The sequence below is a fragment of the Vombatus ursinus genome, unplaced genomic scaffold (assembly GCF_900497805.2).
Source record: "Vombatus ursinus unplaced genomic scaffold, bare-nosed wombat genome assembly UNPS02014932.1, whole genome shotgun sequence".
NCBI classification, from domain to species: Eukaryota; Metazoa; Chordata; class Mammalia; order Diprotodontia; family Vombatidae; genus Vombatus; species Vombatus ursinus.
In genome coordinates this window covers 8,451,347-8,475,811 of record NW_020954710.1, presented here as the reverse complement: position 1 = coordinate 8,475,811, position 24,465 = coordinate 8,451,347, and the positions used below count along the sequence as shown (strand labels likewise).

The window sequence follows — 24,465 nt, the reverse complement described above, 5'->3', positions numbered from 1 at the left end:
TAGCAATGATGAAGGACCTTAACTATCTTTACTTTCGATTCGGGACAAAAGCAGAGCATTAATAATTTCCTGTCTTAACTTGCAGATAATTTCCTCCTTCAAAAGGAGGAACCACCCAATAGAAATTCTATTCTGAAATTGACATCTACCAACAATGTGAAAATTGGTGGCTAGGGGAGAAATGATAGAAACTTGGAGGGCGGAGGGAGTGATCCTTCCACCTTTCAATTTGTGTCAGCAGAGAGATACAGACTGACGTAAAACACAGATTCAGGAAGAGGAGCTTTCAAAGGATTTAGAGCAAGTGTAAGAAAGCTATCATGGTATAAAATTTTCTGCAGGAGAAATCAGCTCAGAAGACTATCTCAAGAAAACAATTCTAAAAGATATAAATCATTCCTATGAGTAGGAAAAGGAAGAGTCATCAAAGAGAACTATGTGAATATGTCCCCCAACTTTTTAACATCATGGCTGCATGAAATTTATATCTGAATTAAAATAAATGAGTAACCACTTAGAAAAAGTATATTGTAGTGGAAAAGCCACTACAAGTGAGAAGAGTGCCAGCACTGGCAATCACTATGTGGCTCTGGGCAAGATGAGAAGGAAAATATTGTGAAAAGAGAACTGGATTGTGAGCCAAGAAGGCAAAATTCTTCTTTAAGGTGTGTTACTAACTGGCTGCATAACTTATGCATGTCCCATACTTTGACCAGGACTTACTTTAATGTAAAAAAGGGGACCTTATGAACTCCAAGAAACTCAAAACCAGTTAAGTAACCCCTTTGATCTTCAGGTTCCTCCATTTGTTAAAAGGGGATAATAATATATAGAATGAAACAAATGCTTATTCCATCCCATGATTATTCCTTCAATTCTTTTTTCTTATTTTATTGTGATAACTAGCCTTTATGCTTCAATATTGAATAGTAATGAGTATAACAGACATCCTTGCTTCATTGCTGATTTTCCTGGAAAAGCCTGTAGCTTATCCGCATTATAGATGATGCTAGTTCCTGGTTTAATCCCAATGCTTTCTATTTTTTTTTTTTAAAGCAGGAATGGATGTTGCATTTTGTCAAAAGACTTTTCTACATTTATTGAAATAAATGTGATTTTTGTTGTTATTAATATGGTCAATTATGCTTATAGTAAATCTTGAACCAGCCTGGCATTCCTGGTAGAAATACAGCCTAGTTATAGTATATGATCTTTGTGATATACTGCTGTAGTCTTCTTGCTAATATTTAAAATTTTTGTATCAATATTCACTGAGTTTATTGGTATATAGGTTTTCTTCCTATGTTTTCACTCTCCCTGCTTTAGGTTTCAAGACCATATTTGTGTCAAAAAAGGAATTTAGTAGGAAACCTTTGTTACCTATTTTTTCTAAATAGTTTATATAGTATTGGAATTTCTTCAAATAGCTGGTAGAATTCACATGTAAATACATCTGGTTCAGGTATTTTTTCCTTTGGTAGTTTATTTCTAGTGCTACTAATCTGGGAAATTTATATTTTTGTAGATATTCATCTGTTTCATTTAGACTGCTAGTTTAGATGAAACAGTACCTAAAATTGCTCTTATTACTTCTTAACTGATTGTGAATTCGTCTTTTTCATTTTCTATACTGGTAATTTGGTTTTATTCCTTTAAAAAAATCAAATTAGCTAATGGTTTATCTATTTTGTTGCTGTTGTTTTAAACACCTCCGGGTTTTGTTTATTAATTTAACGATTATTCTGCTTTCAATTTTGTTAATCTCTTCTGTGGTTTTAAGGATTACTATTTTGTTGTTTAATTCAGGTTTTTTATTTTGTTCATTTTCTAGTTTCTGGGTTGCATGCCGTTTACTGATCTCCCCCTTCTCTCTTCCACTGAGGAAAGTCAAAGGACTGCACTAGAAGACCTATAGGGCTACATGTGGCCTCAAGGCTGCAGGTTCACTATCCCTATAAATCTGATCATTCTGGAAACTGATTTGTAACTATCCCCAAAAAGTTATTTAACGAGGCATATCCTGTGACCCAGCTGTATAAATACTGGGGCTATGCCCACAAATAAAGTTTTTTTTTTTTTAAAAGAAGCAAAGGCCCTTTATATACAAAAAATATTTATAGTAGTTACTTTGATGGTAACTGAATATTGGAAACTAAACTCCTAATGAAGAATAGCTAAACAAATAATTAAATGAAACAGATCATTTCAGAGAAAACTGAGACCTCTACAAACTGATGCAGAGCAGAGAGAAAAACTAGAACAATTTACACAATAATAATGATAGAGAGAAAAATAAATTTGAAAGACTTTAGAATTCTGTCAATACAATGAGAAACTAATCCAAAAAATGAGAATGGAATATGCCACTCACCTCTTGCCAGAGTAGTGAATTTAAAAATGCAGAGAGACGTTAAGTTTTCAGACACAGACAATATATAGATGTTTTTCACTGGACTATGGTATTATGTCCTGAGGGCCTTATTTTTAAGGGTTTCTTTTTAAAATCTGATTATTGGAGGTAGGGGTGGATAATGGTAAGAACAAATTAATATAAAAAGAAATTCTGAAAAGAAAGAAAATCCTAAAATATGATTTGTACATGGTTTCACTCTTAACACTATAAATGGCTTTTTAAAAAGTGATTTTAAAAATGTGTATGCTTGTTAATATTCTTTATTCTCTTCGTTACATTAACAATTTTTGACTGTCAAGCCTCTTACAAAAAAGTTACATGGCAGCCTACACAGGCTCTCCAGCCCAAAGTTAGTTAAAGTGCCTAGTTCACAAGGTCAATATCTACCAAACACCTTAGGGAAAAAAAGAGAGTGCACATGACTGTAATTATGATCTTGATGACTATGTGGTTTTTATAAAATGGTGCATGTCCAAATTTGCTTTGCTACATAATACCAAACAAATGGAATTCAACTGCCATTTCTAAACATATTTTGTTTCAGATACTTCCAACAAAGCAAGACTTTTAATTTTATTATCCTGCTGACAGGAGGAACAAGTTTGAGATTGACCTGAGCACTTAGCAGAGATAAACTGAAATGAATGATGCAGAAATGAATAAAAAGCAAATAGTTTCAAAGCAACAGTCCAAATCAAAGTCCAATTAGATAAAGTGTTCAACATCTGGGCTACCATTTCACTCAAAAATCTCTTTCATCTTATGAACCTCTGGTCTCACTCTTTCAACTATAAAATTCTGTCCCAGTATATTCCATGCATGATTATATTTGGTTTCCTTTTTGACAAAACAAATCACGGCCCTGAGAATTTATTAAAATGGTAGTACAAAGACAAACTAAAAAATGACCATATCTTCTAGTTGAGAGGATCAAAGCAATTAATTTCAAATCCCTAACAAAGCATGAGAAAAGAAATTTATCCAATTACCAAGAATTACCCATTCCTATTGGTAAGATACTAAAAGTAAAGGAAAATTACTGTCACAACACCAATAAGAAGAGGAAAGTCATAGACACCTAGGCTCATCACCAAAAATGTCATTCAATAAATACAGGAGGAATACAACTGCCCCATAAAATGTTCAAGGCATTAACATAACTCTACTTTCTACATTGATTGGTACAAAATTCCAACATTGTTTGTGGTTCTCATACTGTCCTCATCAAAAGAGACTGGCATATTTCACTTGGAAATACGCACTATCACCTACTGAGAACCAAAATAACATCTTTAAGCAGAAATTAGCCACCAGAAATAAAACAGAGTTTGAAAAGACAAAGCTTCTGGCATCAGTGTTTGCAGTTAGCATTTTAAAAACCATTCCCCCCCCATAGCAATGGCATCCAGAGTAAAACTACTAACTTTTTCTGGAGAAAGGAAAAAAATGGCTCCCAAGTTCCTAGGCAACACCTGAAGTAGCAATACTTTCCAAGTGTAGTGGCCACGTCTGAATCTTCCTCTGAGATTATCCCCAATTTATAGTGTACATATCTTACATACATAGCTGTTTGTATGTTGTCTTCCCCATTAGACTGTGAACTCCTTGAGAACAGAGAATGTTTTTTTGCCTTTCTTTGTAACCCCAGTGCTGAGCTCCATGCATGGAACACAGTAGGCACAAGTGACTAAATGAAAGTAGGAGGGAAGAAATCATTTGCTAAGAAGAGGTTGAAGATGGAAGATAAAGGGTGGAGGACTGTGGATGCAATATACAGACGATAAGGGGGAATGGGATCAAGGTCTCAATAGGGGAGTTAGGAAAAGAGGCTGTTCCTGGAAAGTAGAAGACTTGCCAGAGACTAAGGGGAAGGAGAAGATTTGGCTGATGTCAAATAATTTCAGGATGAAGAGAATGAGAAGAGGAAACTCATGTAAAAAGGTCTATTTTCCTCAGTAAATTAAAAAAAAAAATACTCAGCTGAGAGAAAAAGGGGAAAGAGAGGAGGAGAACATCTGGCATAGCTTTTTGTGGGAAATGTGACAGGGAATCTAACACAAAAGAAGAAAACGACTGCCTTTACTTGTTCAATTGTTGTCAGTCCTGTCTGACTCTCTGTGACCACATTTGGGGTTTTCTTGGCAAAGATAATAGAGTGGTTTGCCATTTCCTTCTCCAGCTCATTTGAAGGATGAGTAAGTGAAGCAAACAGGGTTCAGTGACTTGCTCAGGGTCACACAGCAAGCAAGTGTCTGAGGTCAGATCTGCTCTCAGAGGTTGAATACTCCTGATTCAAGGCTCAATACTCTATCCACTATACCACCTAGCTGCCCACCTTTAGTTAGCAAGTTAGCAATAATAATCTACCAATTAGATAAGTGAATGCTGAAAAGAATACCAGGAAATAAAGATGTTAAAACCACAAGGCACCTTGTGAGTGAACATATACCAGACCAGCATGTACCCCCTCTGCCTGGTTTCTTGGTAAAGTGTACTTGGCGTGTTTTTTTAATTAAAAATAAAGTCACCATTGTGGTTTTCTTCTCAGCAGAGGCTGGAAAAGGTGTAACTGCCGATAAGAAAAGAAGTCATCCATTATAGCACTAACCCTTCTAACTCAAAGATAATCATGCCAACATGCGCACTGTGGCTCAGGGTTTTGCTACTAGGAATCCCATAAAGAAGGAACAATGGCTTGCTTCCTTCTATCTGATGAGGTTGAAGGCCCAAACAAGCAAGTTGAGATTTTCCCATAATATTTCTCAGCAATCTCAATGAAAAGAAAATGCACATAATAACAAACTAAGCAAAAATGAAACCAGGGTTAAAGCTGCCAAAATATTTTATCTGACTTCATATTACATATTAAATAGAAAATTTAGAAATTTATAGAAAATTAGAAAATTAAATATTAAATAGAAAATTGTTTAAAGAATGCAAAAGACTATTCACCCATTTCTGCTAAGTGGCACAGTACACAGAGCGCTGGGCCTGAAGTCAGGAAGACTTGAGTTCAAATTCAGTCTCAGCCACATACTAACTAGCTGTGTGACCCTGACCAAATCACTTCAGTATGCTTCAATTTCCTTATCTGTAAAACAGGAGTGATAACAGCACCTATACCTCCTTGGGTTGCTATCAGGATCAAATGAGATAATATTAGTAAAAAGCATGTAGCACAGTGCCTGGCATATAGTAACTGCTATATACCTGTTAGCTGTTATTATTATTATTAATTAGGTAATCCTTTCACCAAGTTTCTTTTCATTTACTTATATTAGTTTCCTCAGAAGGTAGCTAGGTGTTATAATTATGAATGTATTCTATTGGCCAAAACCTAGAATATTTAATGTACTGTTACTAAGTCAAACTCCATTAAACCAATCTCAATCATTCTCTTCCCATTGACATTTATCTAACATAGAACCCTTCACTCCCATGCATACGCACTATAAAAACAGTCCCCCAATCAACCTTTCTGCCACTCTAATCAATGCTTTTCACAATTCACAGATAAATATTTATGCATATTTACTCAAATCACTCCTCTGCTAAAAATCATTCAGTGGTCCTGTACTCTAAATGAAGTCCATACTGCTTAGGCTGGCATTCCAGGCCTTTCATAATCAAGCACAGCCCTAGTTTTTTAAGTCTTATCAAAGACTACAGTCAGTTGAACTTTGGCTTACATGGCCTCAAGTCAAAAATCGCAGCTGTAAGTTTTTTTGGTTACATCATTCTTCTTGCTAATGTATTTCAGTATCACTTAAGAATGTATTAATCTAGGGGCAGCTAGGTGGCACAGTGGATACAGCACCGGCCCTGAAGTCAGGAGTACCTGAGTTCAAATCCAGCCTCAGACACATAACACTTACTAGCTGTGTGAGCCTGGGCAAGTCACTTAACCCCATTGCCTAACCAAAAACAAAAACAAAAACAAACAAAAAAGAATGTATTAATCTGTCCTAAATTAGATCCCATACATACTTTTAAAAGGGCAAGTTAATAAGCACTGGTGAAAGCATACAAATTCATCATCAAAAATGATAAAGGTGATAAGCTCCTGCAAACATTACCAGAAGAACTAGGGCTATTCCCTGCATTGTGATATGAAAAGAATAAAGTCTCACTGCAGATATGCTATTTCTCCTTCTGCATGGTAGTAATCGGCCATTTTTTAATCTAGTTCTGAAAGAGAATCTACAAAAATTTTGCCTCCATCACATCTCCACTGCTAAATGCAGTTTTCATCCTGGCTTTCCATCTCCTGTTTGGATGATATATTGGTGAATCTAACTCACAACAATAAGCTTGTCTTAAATATGACCACGGTAGCATGTAATTTTTTCTGTATCCACTTTCTGTAATTTTTATCCATATATGTGGAGAGGCATGCACATATGCCCACAAACCAAACAAATATCAAACAGTCTGTTCCCTTCCCAAGTCTTAGGATCACATTTCATCCCTAGGAATGAGCCACTAGCTTCTTACATAAAAATCAACTGAAGTGATAATGGGTATTTACTGAAAACTGATTAAAACTTAAATAAATGTGTTTAAAAATGAAAAGTGAATTACTTACCTTGTCTCTGGATTGTAGCCTAATATATAGAAAAATGAATCCACCCGAGCTTTAAACTCTCTGGCAGCAAATATGTCAGAAAAATGGGAGATATTACATTTCCCTCTGAAAATTAAGGAAAAAAAAAGATATCAGGTAAATTTTTTTAAAAATTACAAGTCAAAATAATCTCAAGAAAGAAGGACAAATACTAAACTCATTAGAGGGTACTCGAGGAGAACATTAAAAAAAAAGAAAGCTATAACCCTTCCCCTCATCACACATCACATCACATCTGACAGGGATATTCAGAGGAGCCCAGAGCTAGGGGAGATGTCAGGGGTAATCCAATCTAACACCTTTACTTTCAGAAAAGAGCAACCTGAGGGCCAGAGGAGCAGTAACAACAATTAGTGGTGGGGCTAGAACTGGTCTAGAAGAAAGAGACACAGATCTGGTGTCAGATTCAGAATCTATTGCTCAATGAATGCTCATTAGGATGTACCAGAACTCTGCTCAGTTTGGGCTCTCAGAGTCTACACTGGATGGGTTACACTCAGTACTAACTGAGTAGGGAGACCAAGGACAACACAACGGGCCTCTCTGGGTCTCGATTTCGTCATGTGTAAAATAAGCAAACTGAACTAGATGATGTCAAAGGTCCCTCTCCAAATCTAAATCCATAATCTTTGATTCTCAGAACCCAGCTATGTTTCCACAACATCATTAAATTATTCAATGGCATGCAAATATATTAGTTTAGTAAATAAAAAATATATATAAATATGTCCACTTCAAATATATAAATATATTTTATATATAAAATATAGTCAGTCACTAGATGCCAGGCACTGTGCTAAGCACTGGGGATACAAAGAAAGGCAAAAGACAGTCCTTGCGGAGCTCCCAGCCAGTGGAAAAGACAACGTGCAGATAACCATGTACAAACAACTTACCGAGAAGATAAATTGGGGATAATCAATAAAGGGAAGGCATGAAATATTAAAGGTTTCATAGAGGTGGGATTTTGGGAAGGACATTAAAGAAGCCAGGGAAGTCAAGGAGCAGAGAGAGAGGGAGAGAATTCTAGGCATGGCAGAAAGTCAGTGAAAGTGGCCAGAGAAGGGAGACAGAGTTCAAACAGCAAGAAAACCAAGATCAGTGGATTTCAGAGTATGCAAGAGTGTACAAAGTATAAAAAGAATAGAATGAGGGAGGATGGACAGGTTATGAAGGGCTTTGAGTAAAGGTTATGAAGGACAAGCATTAGATTTTAAATTGGATTATAGAGGTAATAAAGAAGCCACTGAGGTTATTTAGAAAGGTGATGACGAGATCAGACCGGAGCTTTAGGAAAATCAATTTGAAAGCTTAAAGGAGAATTGAATGGAGTGGAGAGAGACTTCAAATATAGATTCAAACAAAATAGATTAGAAGTGGGAGTTAAGAGTGAAAAGACAAGGATGACACCACGGTTATGAGCATGGATGACTGAGAAGATAATGATAACTTTGACAAAAATAGGGAAATTAATAAGAGGGGAAGGTTTAGGGGGGCAAGATTAGTTTTGGACATACGGAGTTTAAAATGTCTATGGCACTGGCGTCAAACTCAAATAGAAAAAGTTATCTGTGGCCTGAATATTGACTTAGAAAACCACAAATTATCACTATCTATGTTGCATTATAGTTGTTGTATAAGTTGTATTATATACTTATTTTTCTAAACATTTCCAAATTACATTTTAATCTGAATTGGGCCCATGAATTTGAAATCTCTGGATGAATATAAAGTCCCAGGTCTCCAGGCAGTGAGAAATGTGAGACTGAAAGTCAGTAGAGAGATTAGGGCTAGATAGGTAGATTTTTAAATCGTCACCATAGAGATGATAATTGAATCCATGAAAGCTGATGAGATCAACAAACAGGAGAAGGACAAAAAGAAGAAGGATCAGAACAGAGAAATGGAGACTATTCACTTTCAGTGGACATGAAAATTCAAGAAAGGAAAGCCAGGAGTGGTCAGACAGGGAAGAAGAGAACAAGTAGAGAGTGGTGTCCTGACAACTTAGAGAATATCAAGGAGAAGAAGGTAATCAGTCGTGTCAATGGCTGCAAGAGAGGTCAGGAAGGATGAGAACTGAAGACACTAGATTTGGTAATGAAGAGATCAATGATAACTGAAAAGAGAGCAGTTTCAATGAAAGATAAGGTCAGAAGTCAGACTGTAGAGGGTTAAGAAAAGAGTGAGTAAACAGGATTTGAAGGCACCTGTTGTGGACAGTTTTCTCAAGGTGATTAGCCAAAAAAGGCAAAAGAGATATATAGTTAGTGGTGAAAGAATGATCAAGGGAGTTTTCTTGAGGATGGAGGAGTCACAGACACGTTTGCAGGTAGTAAAGATGCAGTCAGTAGATAGAAAATAGCTGAATATTAGTGTGAGAGTAAAGATGACAGTAGTAATCTGCTGGAAATGGGCTGGAATAAGATTGCTTGGGCAAGAGGGTTTTCTTAACAAGGAGAAAGGTGAGTTGTTTTTGTGGAACAGGGGTGAATGATGAGATGGTGGCAGAGGGCATCTGGGAGGTGTGAGCTGAAGAAAGAAAAAGCAACTCTCCGTCAGTGGCCTTGATTTTTTTCAGTGAACTATGAGGCTACAGATTCTCAGCTGCAAAGGTGGAGGGAAAGGAAAATGCAGGAGGCTTGAGGAGGGATGAAAAGGTTTGGAAGAACCACTGTGAAGAGTGGGATAGTGAGTTGAATAGGAAGATACAAAATGATTATGATGAAGCAATAAGGGCCCAGCTGAGATTATGTAAGAAATTTGAGGTGGGTCCAATCATACGGTTTTGTGATTTTTCTCCAGATTCATTCAGCAGCACATGACTATGAAAAAAGACAATACACAGTGGAAAAAATTCAGGGCTAAGGGTTACAGCTAACCAAGATCAGCAAAAAAGGGCAAGAAATTTGAGAGGAGACAGCATGCAGTCAAACTGGTCACTAAGGGGTAAAGACAGCAAAGAGAAGAAAACCCTCTACTGTTCCAGTACTACCAAGAAATTTGTTGTAAGGAGAATATTTTTGTGGGGGTAGGTGTTGAGTAGATTTACTAGGCCCTAATTTTTTCTCCTTAGGCCAGATGTTCTGAATTTTTTTTGTGTCATGGAACCTTTGGCTGTCTGCTGAAGTCTCTGAATGGCTTTTCAGAATCATGTTTTTAAATGGAGAAAATTAAATATATAGGATTGAAGAAAGAAAAGAAAGGGAGGAGAGCGTACGCAGTTCTAGGGTGCTGGCCTGTGAAAGAACTAAGGATTCAAAGGATTTGGAAGTAATGATGAAAACACAGGACAAAGGGAAAAGTGGAATGACAACATATTATGACCAAATATAGGAATTTTACAGTTAATGAACACAAATGTGGAACATTGGTAGGTGATGGATAGATGAAGGGTATTACTATCCCTGAGAATAGCTACAGTGAGTTAGAGAAGTAGGTCATGGGAAATGAGTAAACTGAGGAACTGGGAGGCAAAACAGAGAGAACAGAAACATATATATGCTGAATTCTATTATGAAGGTGAGTGTTTAGGAGAAGAATAAGATTGTGGTTCACTGAGGAAGGCCCTAAACACAATGAAAGAGGAGGGTACAAAACAGCTACAAAAATTGTGACTGGATGACTCTCAAAGGAGAACTTACTGAGTTGATGGAGGCAGAGGATGAGCTAGGAGTGGCAATGGGGAGCAAGAAGTCTTCCACATTCTTCATCTTGAACAGTGAATGAATGGAATGAGTTAAAGTGTAACCAATGCAGGTCAGGGAGACCAGGGAGACTGCATCAACAGGACAGGTAGGACTTAGCAGGAGCCACAAGATGAAAAGAGGGTGAAAGGAAGTGATTTAAGACAAAAGCAACTTTGCTGCCTATGGAGAAATGATTCCAGAGAGCACAGTGGAAGAGGTGGTAGCCTTAGAGTGGAACACTGCGGGGGAACTTGGTTGAAGAAGATATTCTGGATTCACAATGGGAAAAGGGAAAAGGCAGTGCGGAATGAAGAACAGGGTTTGCATTTAGTTCTCATATATAAAATGTGCTTGTGTATATTTCATTTCCTCTTTACTCGAATGGGATAGGAATTCCGTGATGAAACTATGTCTTTATCATTCATAACATGGAAGGCATTAAGTATGGTGCTCAGCACACATGATTTAATTTATTAGGATACAATCTGACACTTTTCCCTATATTCAATTGAATAACCAAAAAGTACTTCTAATACCAGCCTGATAATCTCCTCATCCCTGAAAAATGTAAGCACTAAAAATAAAAATAAAATTAATTCAGGGGAAAGTCAACAAACCTGAAAGCAAGACAGGAGTGCAAACAAGATAATACAAGTTAACGACAGCACTTCAAAAAATCACAAAATCCAGTTTTCCTTTTTAGCTCAAAAATTGTAGGGAAGAAAGCATTAAATGTATCATTGCCCATGTTGCATCAGCCTGACTCATCTGCTTGCTGTTGCTCTACCCTGAGCACTTAGCATAGTGACTGGCATGTACTTAATAATAAATTCTTGTTGACTGAATGGCTGACAACACCTTCTCTCTCTTCTCCTTGCCACTAAACTGGATTTTGTCCATGTCTAGAAAGGTCTCCTTTCACTCCTTTGCCTTTCAGAATTGGATTCATTCAAGACTCCACTCAAACACCACCTTCTCTTCTCTAGAATGCCTTTATGGTCCACCCAGTAACTAATGCCTTTCCCTATTATGTATGTTATTTCTGTAGTTATTTATAGGCTTGTCATCTCCTTTGTTAGAATGTAAGTGCCGTGAGTCAGGGACTGTTTTTGCTTCTCCTTTGTATCTGCCGTTCTTAGCACAGAGCATGGCACAAAGGATTGGATGAATGTTTGCTGACTGATCAAAAACAAAGATCTTTTGCCATCAGTGCTGTCAAAGATTTTTTTTAAAGCTGTCATAAAAAAATTCTCTTCTTTTAGTTTTAGAAACTGACAGAAAAACAGAAAAAAATTACCCACAAGAAAAGCAAAAAAATTTTCCTTTTCATTTTCTTTTGTAAAAGCCTCAATGAAACATATTTATAAGTCAGAAGCCTGGAATCCAGTAATCCACATACTAATGCAAAGAATATCATACATGATGATCAGAGTCTTAGCTATGGCATTACTAGTACTAAAGAAGCTACATAAACTTTATAATATTGATTCTATGGAAAATCATGCATTCAGGTACAAATGCAGATACAAAGTACAACATATCTTTCCCTAACCAAAGAGGAAATTAAAAAAAAAAAAATCCCAAGTTGGATTCTAACTAAAAGCAACCAAATATTCCTTTCACTCTGCAACTACCAATTCCACCACCACCACTACTACTACCACCACCAGCACCACCATCATCATCACATAATGAGTACTTAATTAAATGTCTGAATTTATGAATGATCATTAAATGAGACAGGCAGGCCATCAACAAATATTTATTAAGAATTTACTATGTGCTCGGTACTATGCCATCCTTTACTCTGTAAGGGGCTAACACTGCAATTAGATATAAGGGCAGTGAATGTACAGTCAACCAACTAGCATTTATTAAGAGCCTTCTATGTTTGTTTGTTTGTTTGTTTATTTATTTATTTGTTGGCAATTGGGGTTAAGTGACTTGCGCAAGGTCATACAGCTAGTAGGTGTCAAGTGTTTGGTCTGAGGTCAGATTTGAACTCAGGTTCTCCTGACTTCAGGGCTGGTGCTCTAACCACTGCACCACCTACCTGCCCCCTAAGAGCCTTCTATGTGCCTGTCACTGTGCTACTCAAAAATAAATGAACAAGGGGCAGCTAGGTGGCGCAGTGCATAGAGTTCCAGCCTTGAAGTCAGGAGGACCTGAGTGCAAAACTGACCCCAGACACTTGACACTTAACTAGCTGTGTGACCCTGGGCAAGTCACTTAACCCCAATTGCCTCACCAAAAAGAAAAAAAAAACAAACAAAACCCTAGTCCTTGACCTCAAAGAGCTCCCAAATGGGGGAGATAACATGGGCCATCTGTGTACAAAGAAGATAAAAAAAGAACAGAGGAGAGAAGGGGGCATATATGAGAGATGTTAATGGAAAGAAAGGAAAGATTTGAAAATTGATTGGATGAGGGAGGGTGGGAGGAAAAGGACGAAAAAAAAAAGTTAAGTAAGATATCTGGGTTGTAAGCTTTAAGCAACTGAGAGGATGGTGTACCCTCAAGAGTAATAGGGAAGCAATTGGGAATCAGGAGAATGGTTCAAATCTCGACTCTAATGTTTGCTAAGACCATGACCATCGGAAAATCAACAACTCCTATCAATTTCCTCATTATAAAATGAAGATAAAAATACTGGCAATATCCATCTCGCAGACTTGACTTAAAGAAAGTATTTTGTAAATGAAGAACTAATGAAATATAACCTGTTACAAATATTATAAAACACTAAATTTTGACTGTGTATAAAGCACTAAATGTGTATGTACATTAAAGTAACATCATCACTCATTATTAAAAGGGCAATTAACCTAACACAAACATCTATGATGATTCTCATATCTATCTATCCTACCCTAAACTCTCCGACCTCCAATTTTGCATCTCCAACTGTCTTTCAAACAGCTCAAACCATATACGTATTAGACATCTTAAACGAAATACGTGCAAAATAAAATTAATTATCTTTCCCCCTAAACTCTCCCCTCCCTTCCACCACCCCAGTCCCTCTGGCTCACAACCTAGAAGTCATACTAGACTCCTCACCATCTCTCATCACCCATGCCCAAGTTCTTGCCAAGGCCTGTTGATTCCACCTTTGCGGCATCTCTCCAATATGCCCTTTTCTCTCCCCTGGCACTGTCATCAGCCTGGTAGAGGCCCTTTTTAACTCCCACCTTGATTACAGCAGTAGCCCGATGGTAGGTCTATCTCCCTGAAGTCCCTCCCCACTCTAGCACATCCCCTATTCAGCCACTAAAGAGATTTTCCTAAAATTCTGGTCCAACCTGACCACTCCCCTACCCAGGAAGCTCCATTACCTCTTGTCACTTCCACAATCAAGTACAAAATGCCTCTATTAGGCATTCAAAGACCTTCATAAACTGGACCTTTGGGCCTTTACCAAACAACTTTACTTCTGGTGTCCACCGTCACCCAGTTCTCACCTGTGGCTCCAAGAAGCCTGGTTTAGCTCATTTACCAGGATGGTTTACCAGGGTGTGGCCAGGGTGCATGCTACAGCTTCTCGGAGCCACAGGTGAGAACTGGGCGACAGGTGGACACCAAAGGTAAATAAGCTTAACATATGGAGGGACTTAATATATACTAACAAAATTGAAGGAATGTGGAGGCAGTGTACTCTCATGGAAAGAGCTCTTTTCTCAGAGGATTATGCCTCTCCCTCAGGGAGAAAAGGAGACAGCTGGACTGAGGGCTGCTGGGCTAACTTTCTGTTATAGATCCATTATACTATGACTCAACCTATATTTCTCAATGGCTTCTCAAAATAATCTATCTGCAGGAATAGATAATGGAGTCCTAGGGTTCCATAAATACATATACACTTATACATATATCTATATACACACACAAAAAAATACATATATACAAGATAGAAACAGTATTTGACAATCTATAAGATCTAAGGAAGCAGTGGACGTGTTTCAACGAGAGTTTTTTTGCTTTTAAACCCTGTAGATTAAGGGAGGAAGCAGTATGGCAACATAAAAAAGCAACAGCCCTGGAGTCAAAGGATCTGAGTTCAAATTCTGCTGATGACTCTTAATGTCCATTTGGCTAAGTTATATAATCTCCTTAGGTCACAGCAACCATATTTATAAAAGGAGACAGTTGGGCTAGATGAGCAGAGTTCCCTTCCACCTTTAAATCTTTTGAGTCTATGATTATTATGTGTACATAAAATACTGTGATAGAAAAATGAGATGGGAGAGAGCTGGTTCCAGATTCTGAAGCAGGACCCAGAATCCTGCTGCTCATTCTTACTATCTGTATGACCACAGACAAATCACACAACTTCTCTGGGTCTCCTCATCTGTAAAATGAAGGTGATAGCCTAGTTGACCACTACAGTTGTTATCAGCAATATATCTAGAATCTCATGATAATAATAATAGCTGTGGTCCATCATTCTAAGGAATCTTGAACCTTATAAGACTAGGAATAGCTCAAAAGCTAAAAAAGAAGGGGGCAGCTAGGTAGCACAGTAGATAGAGCACCGGCCTTGAAGTCAGGAGGACCTGAGTTCAAATCCGGCCTCAGACCAAACACTTGACACTTACTAGCTGTGTGACCCTGGGCAAGTCACTTAACTCCAATTGCCTCACCCCCCCCCCCCAAAAAAAGGCTAAGAGATGGTAAGAAGTATAAGGGTAATTGTACAAAGAAATTAACTTGATGAAATCCATGTGACATTTCTGTATCTAGCTTATGCCTATAAAAATTAGGAAGTATCTGAATTAGAGTGAAAGAATTCTTTTTAAGGCAGTCACATCTTACTACTTTATAGGACTAGGTGATATGAAAAGCCAAGCCAAGCCCACTGCAACAATAGTAAGTTTATGAACAACTGTATCATCCCCTAGGGAAGTCACTTAACCTCTCTAAATCTCAATTCCCTCATCTGTAAAATGGGGATAATAACAGCATCTCTCTCAATGGTTTGTGGTAAAGATTGAATTAAATAATATAATTTATATGAAACGCCTTGTAAATCTTCAAGTTCTAAGAAATAACAGTTATTATTAGCTGTGATACAAGTCAGCATACTTGGATGAGTCCTGGCTCTGAGACTTACTGTGTGACTTTGGGTAGTTCTTTTAACCCTTCTGAGCTTCCCTTTACTCACCTGCAAAATGGGGATCACAGTAATGGCACTCTTTCATGGGACTGCTGTGAGGGTTTGTATAAACAATAAATTCTTACAGAAATGGAAGTTATTATTATTTTTACATGCAGACAGCTAGGTGGCTGGGTGGATAGAGCACTGGCCTGGAGTCAGAAAGATCTGAATTCAAACCCTATCTACCTCAGACATTCTTTAGCTGTGTCACCCAGGGCAAATCACTTAGTCACTGCCTTAATTCACTGAAGAAGGCAATGGCAAACCATTCCATATCTTTGCCAAAATAAATCCTATATGAGGTCATGAAGAGTTGGACGTGACTAAACAATAAAATTATTTTTACTGATATTCAAGGTGCCATGAGACCTAAATAGGTTAACCTCTCTCTGTGACACTGTGTCATCAATACACTTTTCCAGATGGTAATGATACAGGAAATTGAACAGCCTAGAGAATTATTAACTTAGAGGCCTAGCTATTCTTGTTTAGCACTTCTAGAAAAAAAGTGATTTTCCAGTTAAACCGAGACTACCAAATACCTCAAGTGTCAAGGCCACTCCACTGAAGTCCCACTCTACTGCCTCATTATGGCGTGGCAGTGACTTGTGGCTCATGAGGAATGTCCAGGTAGTGCCTAAGCTCTGGCACATCCTCCTAAAGTACAGAAGTTTCCAGTATGATCTTGCAACAGACTGGAGGAATAGTAGTGAGGTTTATCCTCAGAAAGGAGGCTACCAGGTGACTGACTTCTTTTGTGATGACACCAATAACAAGACTATTAAGGAACAAAAGAACTCTAATCTAGGGATAAGAAGCTGGATCACTCAATAAAAAAAGAGTCTTCCCAGGCACATAATAAATACATTAAATAACTGATCATCTTGTGCCTCATTTTGTTGGAAACAGATACAGGCAGTTGTATTTTATTTAATAACCAAAATATTTTAAAAGATAAATTTTGTAAAAACTTTTTTTTCCTAAAACGGCCAAAATGTCTTCAAACAAAACTCATTATTTAACAATGAAGATCAAACTGTCCAATCAAGGACCTGCTCAGGGATATGGAATTCAAACATTGATGTCATTTCAAAACTCTAAATCTTACTGGCTAGAAGAAGTGTGAAAGGAGAGGGAAGAATCATACCATGTTAAAATCTTTAACAAATCAGCCCTGAGATAGGAAACTATTTATCGCAGCAAACTATTTTAAAATCAGACTGAAATGCTTCATTATAACTAGACCAATGACGCTTGTAAAAGTGTTAGAAATCAAGTAAAAATTCCCCAGAAGAGTAAAGTACAAAATCATCATAAAATATATATTAAACTTGCAAATCTAAGATGTTTGTGACGTCAGAATACTGGCCTTATCAGACCAATCATATCACATATATTTGTTTCAAAAGACCTCTAAACTGCTTAACTTCTTAATGCCCAAGCCATATCATAATGGGGGGGAGGGGAATGGGGGGGCAAGAGGGGGTGAGGGAAATGAGAAAGAACGAGAAAGAAGGGAGGGTGAGGAAAAGAAAAAAAGGAAGGTTCTACACATTTGATTTCTAAGCCAATTTAATTAAAAAACCTAGGTCAGTCAATTCAAGCAAACTTCTCATTAACTTACTATCCTTTCTGACATGCAAAATGAATGTTAGAAATTACCTTCATGGAGCCATAAAAAGGATTCTGGAGTGTGGATGAAAGACTATCACAAAACACTGAAATTTTCTAAGTTTATCTAAAGTTCTCTACGTCAAAAAAAATAAAAGACTCTCTCCCCTAACCGCTAACACCTCCTGCTCCCATATTAGAAGTTAATGCTAATTTGCCTTGCAGTAAGGGCCTTTCTTGAAGTGGCTTTAAACAGGGAAAACCCTTTCTAGATGCTTTCAGTGAAACATCATCTGAACATTTTTATTAGAGAAATTATTCCATCCACATATGGCAATATCCATTCCAATTACTGATAATCTAAAAGCAACAATGGCCAGAAAAAAAATCTTTCTTTATTGGAGGAAAAAAAATTATCCTGCTTCTCCTTCTACTTCGAAGGCCAAAGCACGATATTTAAACACAAAATCTACCTAGAATAAAATAGTTTTGTTTTTTCTGTTGAGCATAAAACACAGATGATTACAAATTGTCTTTGCAGCTCACATGCAATAGCTTTAGACACAGAGTTTAATAAATTTAACTGGGTGAGCATTTTTTAAGGCAATGTCAGATAAAATGGAAGAGAAGGTAAGCAAGAGAAGAGGAGAGAGGAGAGGAGAGAAGGAGAATTTAGGTTAATAAAGGAAGAAGAATGGGCCTCTAAAAGATGAAATGCAATTATCTCTTGCATATAATATATTAATGAGGATTCCAGCATCAGAATTTTGAAGTCACATCTTCCCAGATTAAATACTTGCCCTTGATTTATTATTGCACATGCTTAAAATAATTAAGTAGAATAAGTGCAGTAATCATCTCTAGAAGATAACATGGTAGACTGAATGTTTTCCACTTGTACTGAATATCTTCTACTTAATATGAGACTTTCATCTAAACTCTGCCACTTACCGAAGGGCAGCAGCATGGTAAGTGTCAACATAATCGGAAATGAAGAGCTCTCGATTCTTGATAACTGGGTCTGTAATGACAAGTTCTCGTCCAGAATCTGTTAGAAAAAGAAGGGCATAAGATAGGGGTTCTTAAAACATCCATCTTTCCTAAACCAATCACCTTACCTCCTATTCCAATTTACTACCATTTTTTTTTTAAAAAAATCATTGAAAATCCCCAAATTTATTTTAAACACACATAAGAGAACATGATGACTTGAGCAGGGTGGGCATCAAGATCAAGGATTTCATTAGTATGAGAAACTCCTGAGGTGGAAACGTCTTTCACCAATGAAAATCGATAACTCATGTAATTTATGGTGGTAGAACAGTTGCCTGTAGTACTGTTAAGAGATTTGCCATGGTCACAAAATAAGAGTCAATCAATCAATTAATTAACGAAAGAATAAGAAAGCACTTATTAAGCACTTACAATGTACCAAGCACTGGGAATACAAGTAAAAAGGGGAAGGTAATCCTTGCATTCCAAGAGTTTACAATATAAAAGGATAGAAAAACAAATAGTGAACTGGTGGCCAGGGAGGGGTGTTTTGCTCTAAAGTGTAAGGGTATGCTAAATAGAGCCAGAAGGCTATAAATTGGCACATCCTTTACAGAAGCACAATGTCAGGAGTATGTTTAGAGGTATGACTCGAACCCAGGTCTTCCTGATTCCAAGGTGGGCCTGTTATCCACTCATATCAACTAGGCCATATTGCTTTCACATAACTCACCACAATTATGAAGTGCTATATAAAAAGCCCCATGTTAACAACTGGGGATACAATGACAAAACTTTTTTAAGTCCCTGTTCTCAAGCAGCTTACATTCTGTTATGGGGGTTACAACATGTAAAAAAAAGGAAATGTGAAGAATATACAAAGTAATACAGAGTGATTTCCAGAAACTGCTAGTGTCAGGGTAGAAGAGAAGAGGTAAAGAAAAGGCCTGAGTTAGAGGGAGCAGGTCAGCCACGCTCTGAAGAAAGTTCAAGGCTGTAAAGGAGGCAGTGAGGGGAAGTGGGGCATTACAGGAGGGAAAAACGAGTTGTACACAAAAGCAGGCAAAGATATAGATGGATGGACTGCAAGACAGAGACAACTACTAGTGACCAAGTCAGTCCAACTGGAATGGAGAATGTATCAAAAGAAATGAAGTAAGGATGAAAAGATGAGTTGATAGGTATTATAGAAAGCTTTAAATGTCAGGCTGAGTAGTTTATATTTTATCCTAAAAGCAAAAGGGAGGCAGAAGGGAGTAGAATGTGACATGGTCACCAAAAAACATATAAAGTCTTAACAGAGTGGGAGGGACAAAGTTATCAATTCCAAACTACAGAGCAATGGAGTCTGTTTGGTTTGTTTCTAACAAGCAACTATAATTTGATTAAATTGAATGAGCTCATCATTCTCAAGCCAAGGAGTCACAGACCTGCACACAGGCAATAGCTGCATCTAATGGATGAAATCTGCCACAAAAGCACACAAATTCTAGACTTCAAAAGCTCAACTTTTAACTTTCTATCAAAAGTAAGCAAATTAGCCAACATACCTATATTTTCTATTATAACTTCTTTGGCATGAGTTCTCAATCAAAATTTAACAAAATCTTAGCTAATTCTGCCCCTTATATTTCTTACTTATAAAAGATCCAATTTCAGAAATGGTTTTCTGAAATTCTCCATATACATTTTTCTTTGCCTTACTAAATGCTGACTTTTCCCATGTTTCTAGAAAATTTCAACTGCAGTTCCCGAAAATTATCCTCTCTAGCTGCTCCTCATTACTGCTATACTATTCAAAGAAAAATTCAATCTCCTAAAGGTCCCTCCTACAAATACAGATTTCTAAAAGAAACTTTGAACCAAAGGCTGGGAAAATACTCTGCTGATAAAGAAAGGAAAAAAATATTGTCAGAACAAGCATACTCTAGTAGGATCTAAGTATATATCTTAAAAGTTACTCATATATTTACTAATTTAATCTTTTTTTTAGTAAACTAAGAAATATTTTTAAAAAGAAAACTATAGACTCAGTTCTGCATAGATGATTACAATGAAACTACAAAGAATAGTATTCAAAAGAAAAGTTGTATCTATTTTTTGAAAACTTCAAGATTCAAAGAAGAAAAGTCTAAGATGAGATGTCATGTTTCTGCTAAATTTCATTTGAATTCTTACATGGCAAAAAGAGAAAATTTATGCTTTTTGTCTATAGGTACAGACACATGTACAGTAAAGCTGTAGAACAAACTGCAAAGCTAGTTAGAGAACAGTTTTGAGTATTGTATTTTATACAAGCAGTGAACTGAGGCTGGATTGGCAATCATGAAATAACATTAAATATGAACATTAAATACTGTGAATAGAAACAATAATAAAAAAAGCACAATTCTCATCAAAAAATACACTCAAATACATCACTATGTGCTCTGAGAGAACATCTACATCAACAAAAATTAATTTAGTAATAATTTCCAAAGAAATAAGTTATAGTTTTTTAAAACAATAACACATTTTCTTTTGAGGTTAATGTACATCAGTGAACTTGCAGAAGGAAATAATTATAGTTTTTTTTCATAATATTGGGGCTAGGAAGAAGAGAAGCAGAAGTGACCAAATATAATCCTATAGGGTTTATAGTCTTGATTATGGGTCAAAAATGTTGGGGAGGGGGGGCGTGGAGATTTTTTTAGGTATTAAAAATGGTGTAAAAACTATGATACTACTATCTCTAAAAAAAAAAACAACAACAACAACCTTACTGACTGTTCTGAACAGCAATTTAAAGGAAAAGATAAATTAACAAAATATGAAGGGTAAAATACACATACAGAGTCTAGGCCTGTGACTGTAGTAGTTTCAGATAAGGAAACCTCCTCAGTATCTGCATTGCAATTGGTGTCTTAGGCACTGACAAATTAAGTAGTTTCCCCAAGGCAACCTAACAAGTAGAATGTATGTATGGTTCAGAGTCCTGTGCTGAATCAAGATCATACTGACTCGGTACACTAGGCAAAGCAATCTCCCAAGGGTTTTACACATACACATACACATACACATACACACACACACACACACACACACACACACACACACGCACGCATACACATGATGGACGTAAGTCCTGGAAAAGATCTATTTATAAAAATAAACATATTTAGAGTATGTGCCTCAAATTTACTGATATTACAAAAATTACTTTACATAACACACCTTAATTTAAGTCAAAAAGAAGAGAGATTTGTTTTCCCTTTTCAATTCTGCAGTCTGAGTAAATGAATTAGTTGTATGATATCTTAATCTACAAATCAAACTCCTTACCTACCTCTTCCTGCAATGCTGTGGGCATTTAGATTCTAGTGGACAGAAAACTGAAGGTTTTGAACTAATATTTAATATTGATTTATTTCCTGTGCTACTCTTGAATAACTTTTCATTGGACACTCCTTTGCAAACACTAAATGGCGCTAACAGTAGGGAGCAGTATTTACCATTTTCATTGTGCCGGTCTTGAACCAAATGCTGATAGACAGAATCAGGAACTTCAGACTGACGATAGTACCATTTGACATTCATAAGAAGATGGTCCCTCTTGCTCTGAAAAAGAAAATCTAAAGCATTACTGGAAAGAAATTCACAAACAACATGAATATACTTATTAAAGATTATTTAGCACTTTAGTCCTGGGGGGGGGGGGGGGGTCCCAGTAAGGAAGGCAAAAGGTACAAGTCAATTACCTGTGGGTCAGATCCTATTATTTAAAAATAGAGAAAGAAATAAAATCAAAAATACCTTGAAACAAAAAAAAAGTCTAAGTACTGAATAATGATCGTTTATATAATATTTGATGTAAAACATCAACCAGAAACATGCCTAAGTTGGGACGTCTAGCTGAAACAGCTTAGTTGAACAACCTAGTTTACCAGAAAACTTTTTATATTTTGTACCTCATGACAAACTTTTATAAAATAAAATGTGTATTTCATCCTTCCTGTCTTGATCCAGTGGACAAATATGCATTAAGAACCAATGGGAAAGACAATGTAGTTGAGATAAAGATAAAGATTAAAAATATCATAGTGGTACCTTCAAACAACTTATGTTCTTTGAGGTAGAAACGAAAGCCCTGGGGGAGGCAAGAACTTACATAAATAAATATAACACAAGAGAAAGCAAAAATAGACACAAGATAGGTCCAAAATGCTTTTGGAAAAGGTAAAAAGGAAGAAAAAGAGGTAAGATAGCAGAAAGGGCAAGGACTCTGGAAACAAAGGGCATAGGCTCAAAGCCTGACTCTGAAACTGACAACCAATGTGACCTTGACCAAGTCACTTTGTAGCCTCACATGTAAAATAAACATGTCCCTTCTAACTCTAGATTGAGGTTCCTATAAACACTTTTAAGTTAGGTGACAGAAGTTATCAGGAAAGGTTTCGTGGAGGAAGTGGCATCTGCACTTGAAGAGAAACATTAATTGTGTCAGGCAGATATATGAGCAATGAGTAGATTTTAGGCAAAGGGGAAGGCCAACATGAAGACAAAGCAGTGGGAAAGGGCATGTCATGTCCAATTTGACAGGAATGTGGACTGTAAGAAGAGGAGGATTGCTAATAAACATTAACTTCATAGCTGCAGCTTTAAATGTGAGATCTTTGTCTAATAATCAATAAGGGAACATACTAGTAGAGGACCTGGAATCATTGTGTCTACTTCCATTATAAATGAAATGAGTAGAAAAAAGAAAAACGAAAGAATAGCTCATGAAAAGGCAAAAACCCCCAAAAGATTTGGCAGAATAGGTTTTATTAAATATCAAAAGACAATAAGAAACATTATTTGCTGTGACATTGAGCCATCTTGTACTTCAGCGCTCTGATTAATATGTGCAAAATTCTACCATGAAAATAATAGAACCTTATGCACCAACATCAATTGCAGATGATGAAGTAGAAAACTTCAACAAAGAACTCAATAAAAACCTCTCAAACTTAAATCAACACATGTGCTGACACTTGGTGATGTCAGTACAAAGAAAGGAATATGAAGGTGGTGAAGAAAAAAAAATTACAAAGCATTAGTAAGGAAAGATTGAGAGAGGCCAGAGAATTATAGAATATATCGTTACCACAGTGAGTCAGAAAGTCACTAAGCATGTGTTAAGTACCCACAATCTGCCTTGGCACCGAGTTAAATGCTGGGGATACAGAGAAAGACTAAAGACAATACCTGTTCTCAATGGGTTCCCAATTTAATGGGGAAGAAAACATGAAAACAATTATGTACAAACAAGATAAATAGGAAATAATCAATAGAAGAAAGACACTAGCATCAAGAACGACATCATAGAAGGCAGGATTTTAACTGGAACTTGAAGGAAGCCAGGTAGGCCAACAGGTAGGGATAAGAAGACATGTATTCCAAGCATAGGGAACGTCCAGAAAAAATGTCAAAAGTCTAAAGATGAAGTATCCTGGGCAAGAGTCAGCAAGGAGAAAAGTGTCACTGAGTCACAAAATATACAGGATGAGGAAGGTGAAAGAAAAAGAAAAGGGTAGGAGGGGGTCAAGTTGTAAAGGGCACTGAAAGTCAAAGCTTTCTATTTGATCCTTAAGGTGACAGGAAGAGGGGAAAAGACCTCAAGCAGGGAAAGTAGTCAGAATGCTGCTTTAATGGTCTAGATGATAGGCAACAGGAGTCTAAATTAGGATTCTAGCTGTGTGAGTAGAAAGAAGGGGACATAGACAGTACACATTGTGAAAGAAAAAATTACAATATTTGGCAATAGATGGCTATGCAGAGGAAGCTTGAGGCTTGAAGGATAACGACAAACCTGAAGGTAACTGGGAGGGTGGTGGTGCTCTCAACAGTAATAGTAAAGTTCAGAAGAGTGAAAGGTTTAAGGGAAAAGATGAGTTGTTTTGGTTAACTTTGGGGTGTACACAGGACATATAGTTCAAAACACCCAAAACGTAAGCTAATG

The 24,465-nt window shown here is 36.9% G+C and overlaps 1 protein-coding gene across 4 annotated transcripts in view; it reads right to left on the bottom strand.

The window, feature by feature from the left end:
- Positions 1-24,465, bottom strand: part of RERE (arginine-glutamic acid dipeptide repeats) — a 591,972-nt gene that overhangs the window by 228,292 nt on the left and 339,215 nt on the right. For all 4 annotated transcript variants that reach the window (XM_027843796.1, XM_027843797.1, XM_027843799.1 and 1 more), the window contains 3 exons: positions 21,977-22,082; positions 18,444-18,540; positions 6,999-7,103 (listed from right to left, as the gene is read on the bottom strand). In XM_027843796.1, the coding sequence (XP_027699597.1) occupies positions 6,999-7,103; positions 18,444-18,540; positions 21,977-22,082 (308 nt within the window). The remainder of the gene's footprint in view (positions 1-6,998; positions 7,104-18,443; positions 18,541-21,976; positions 22,083-24,465) is intronic.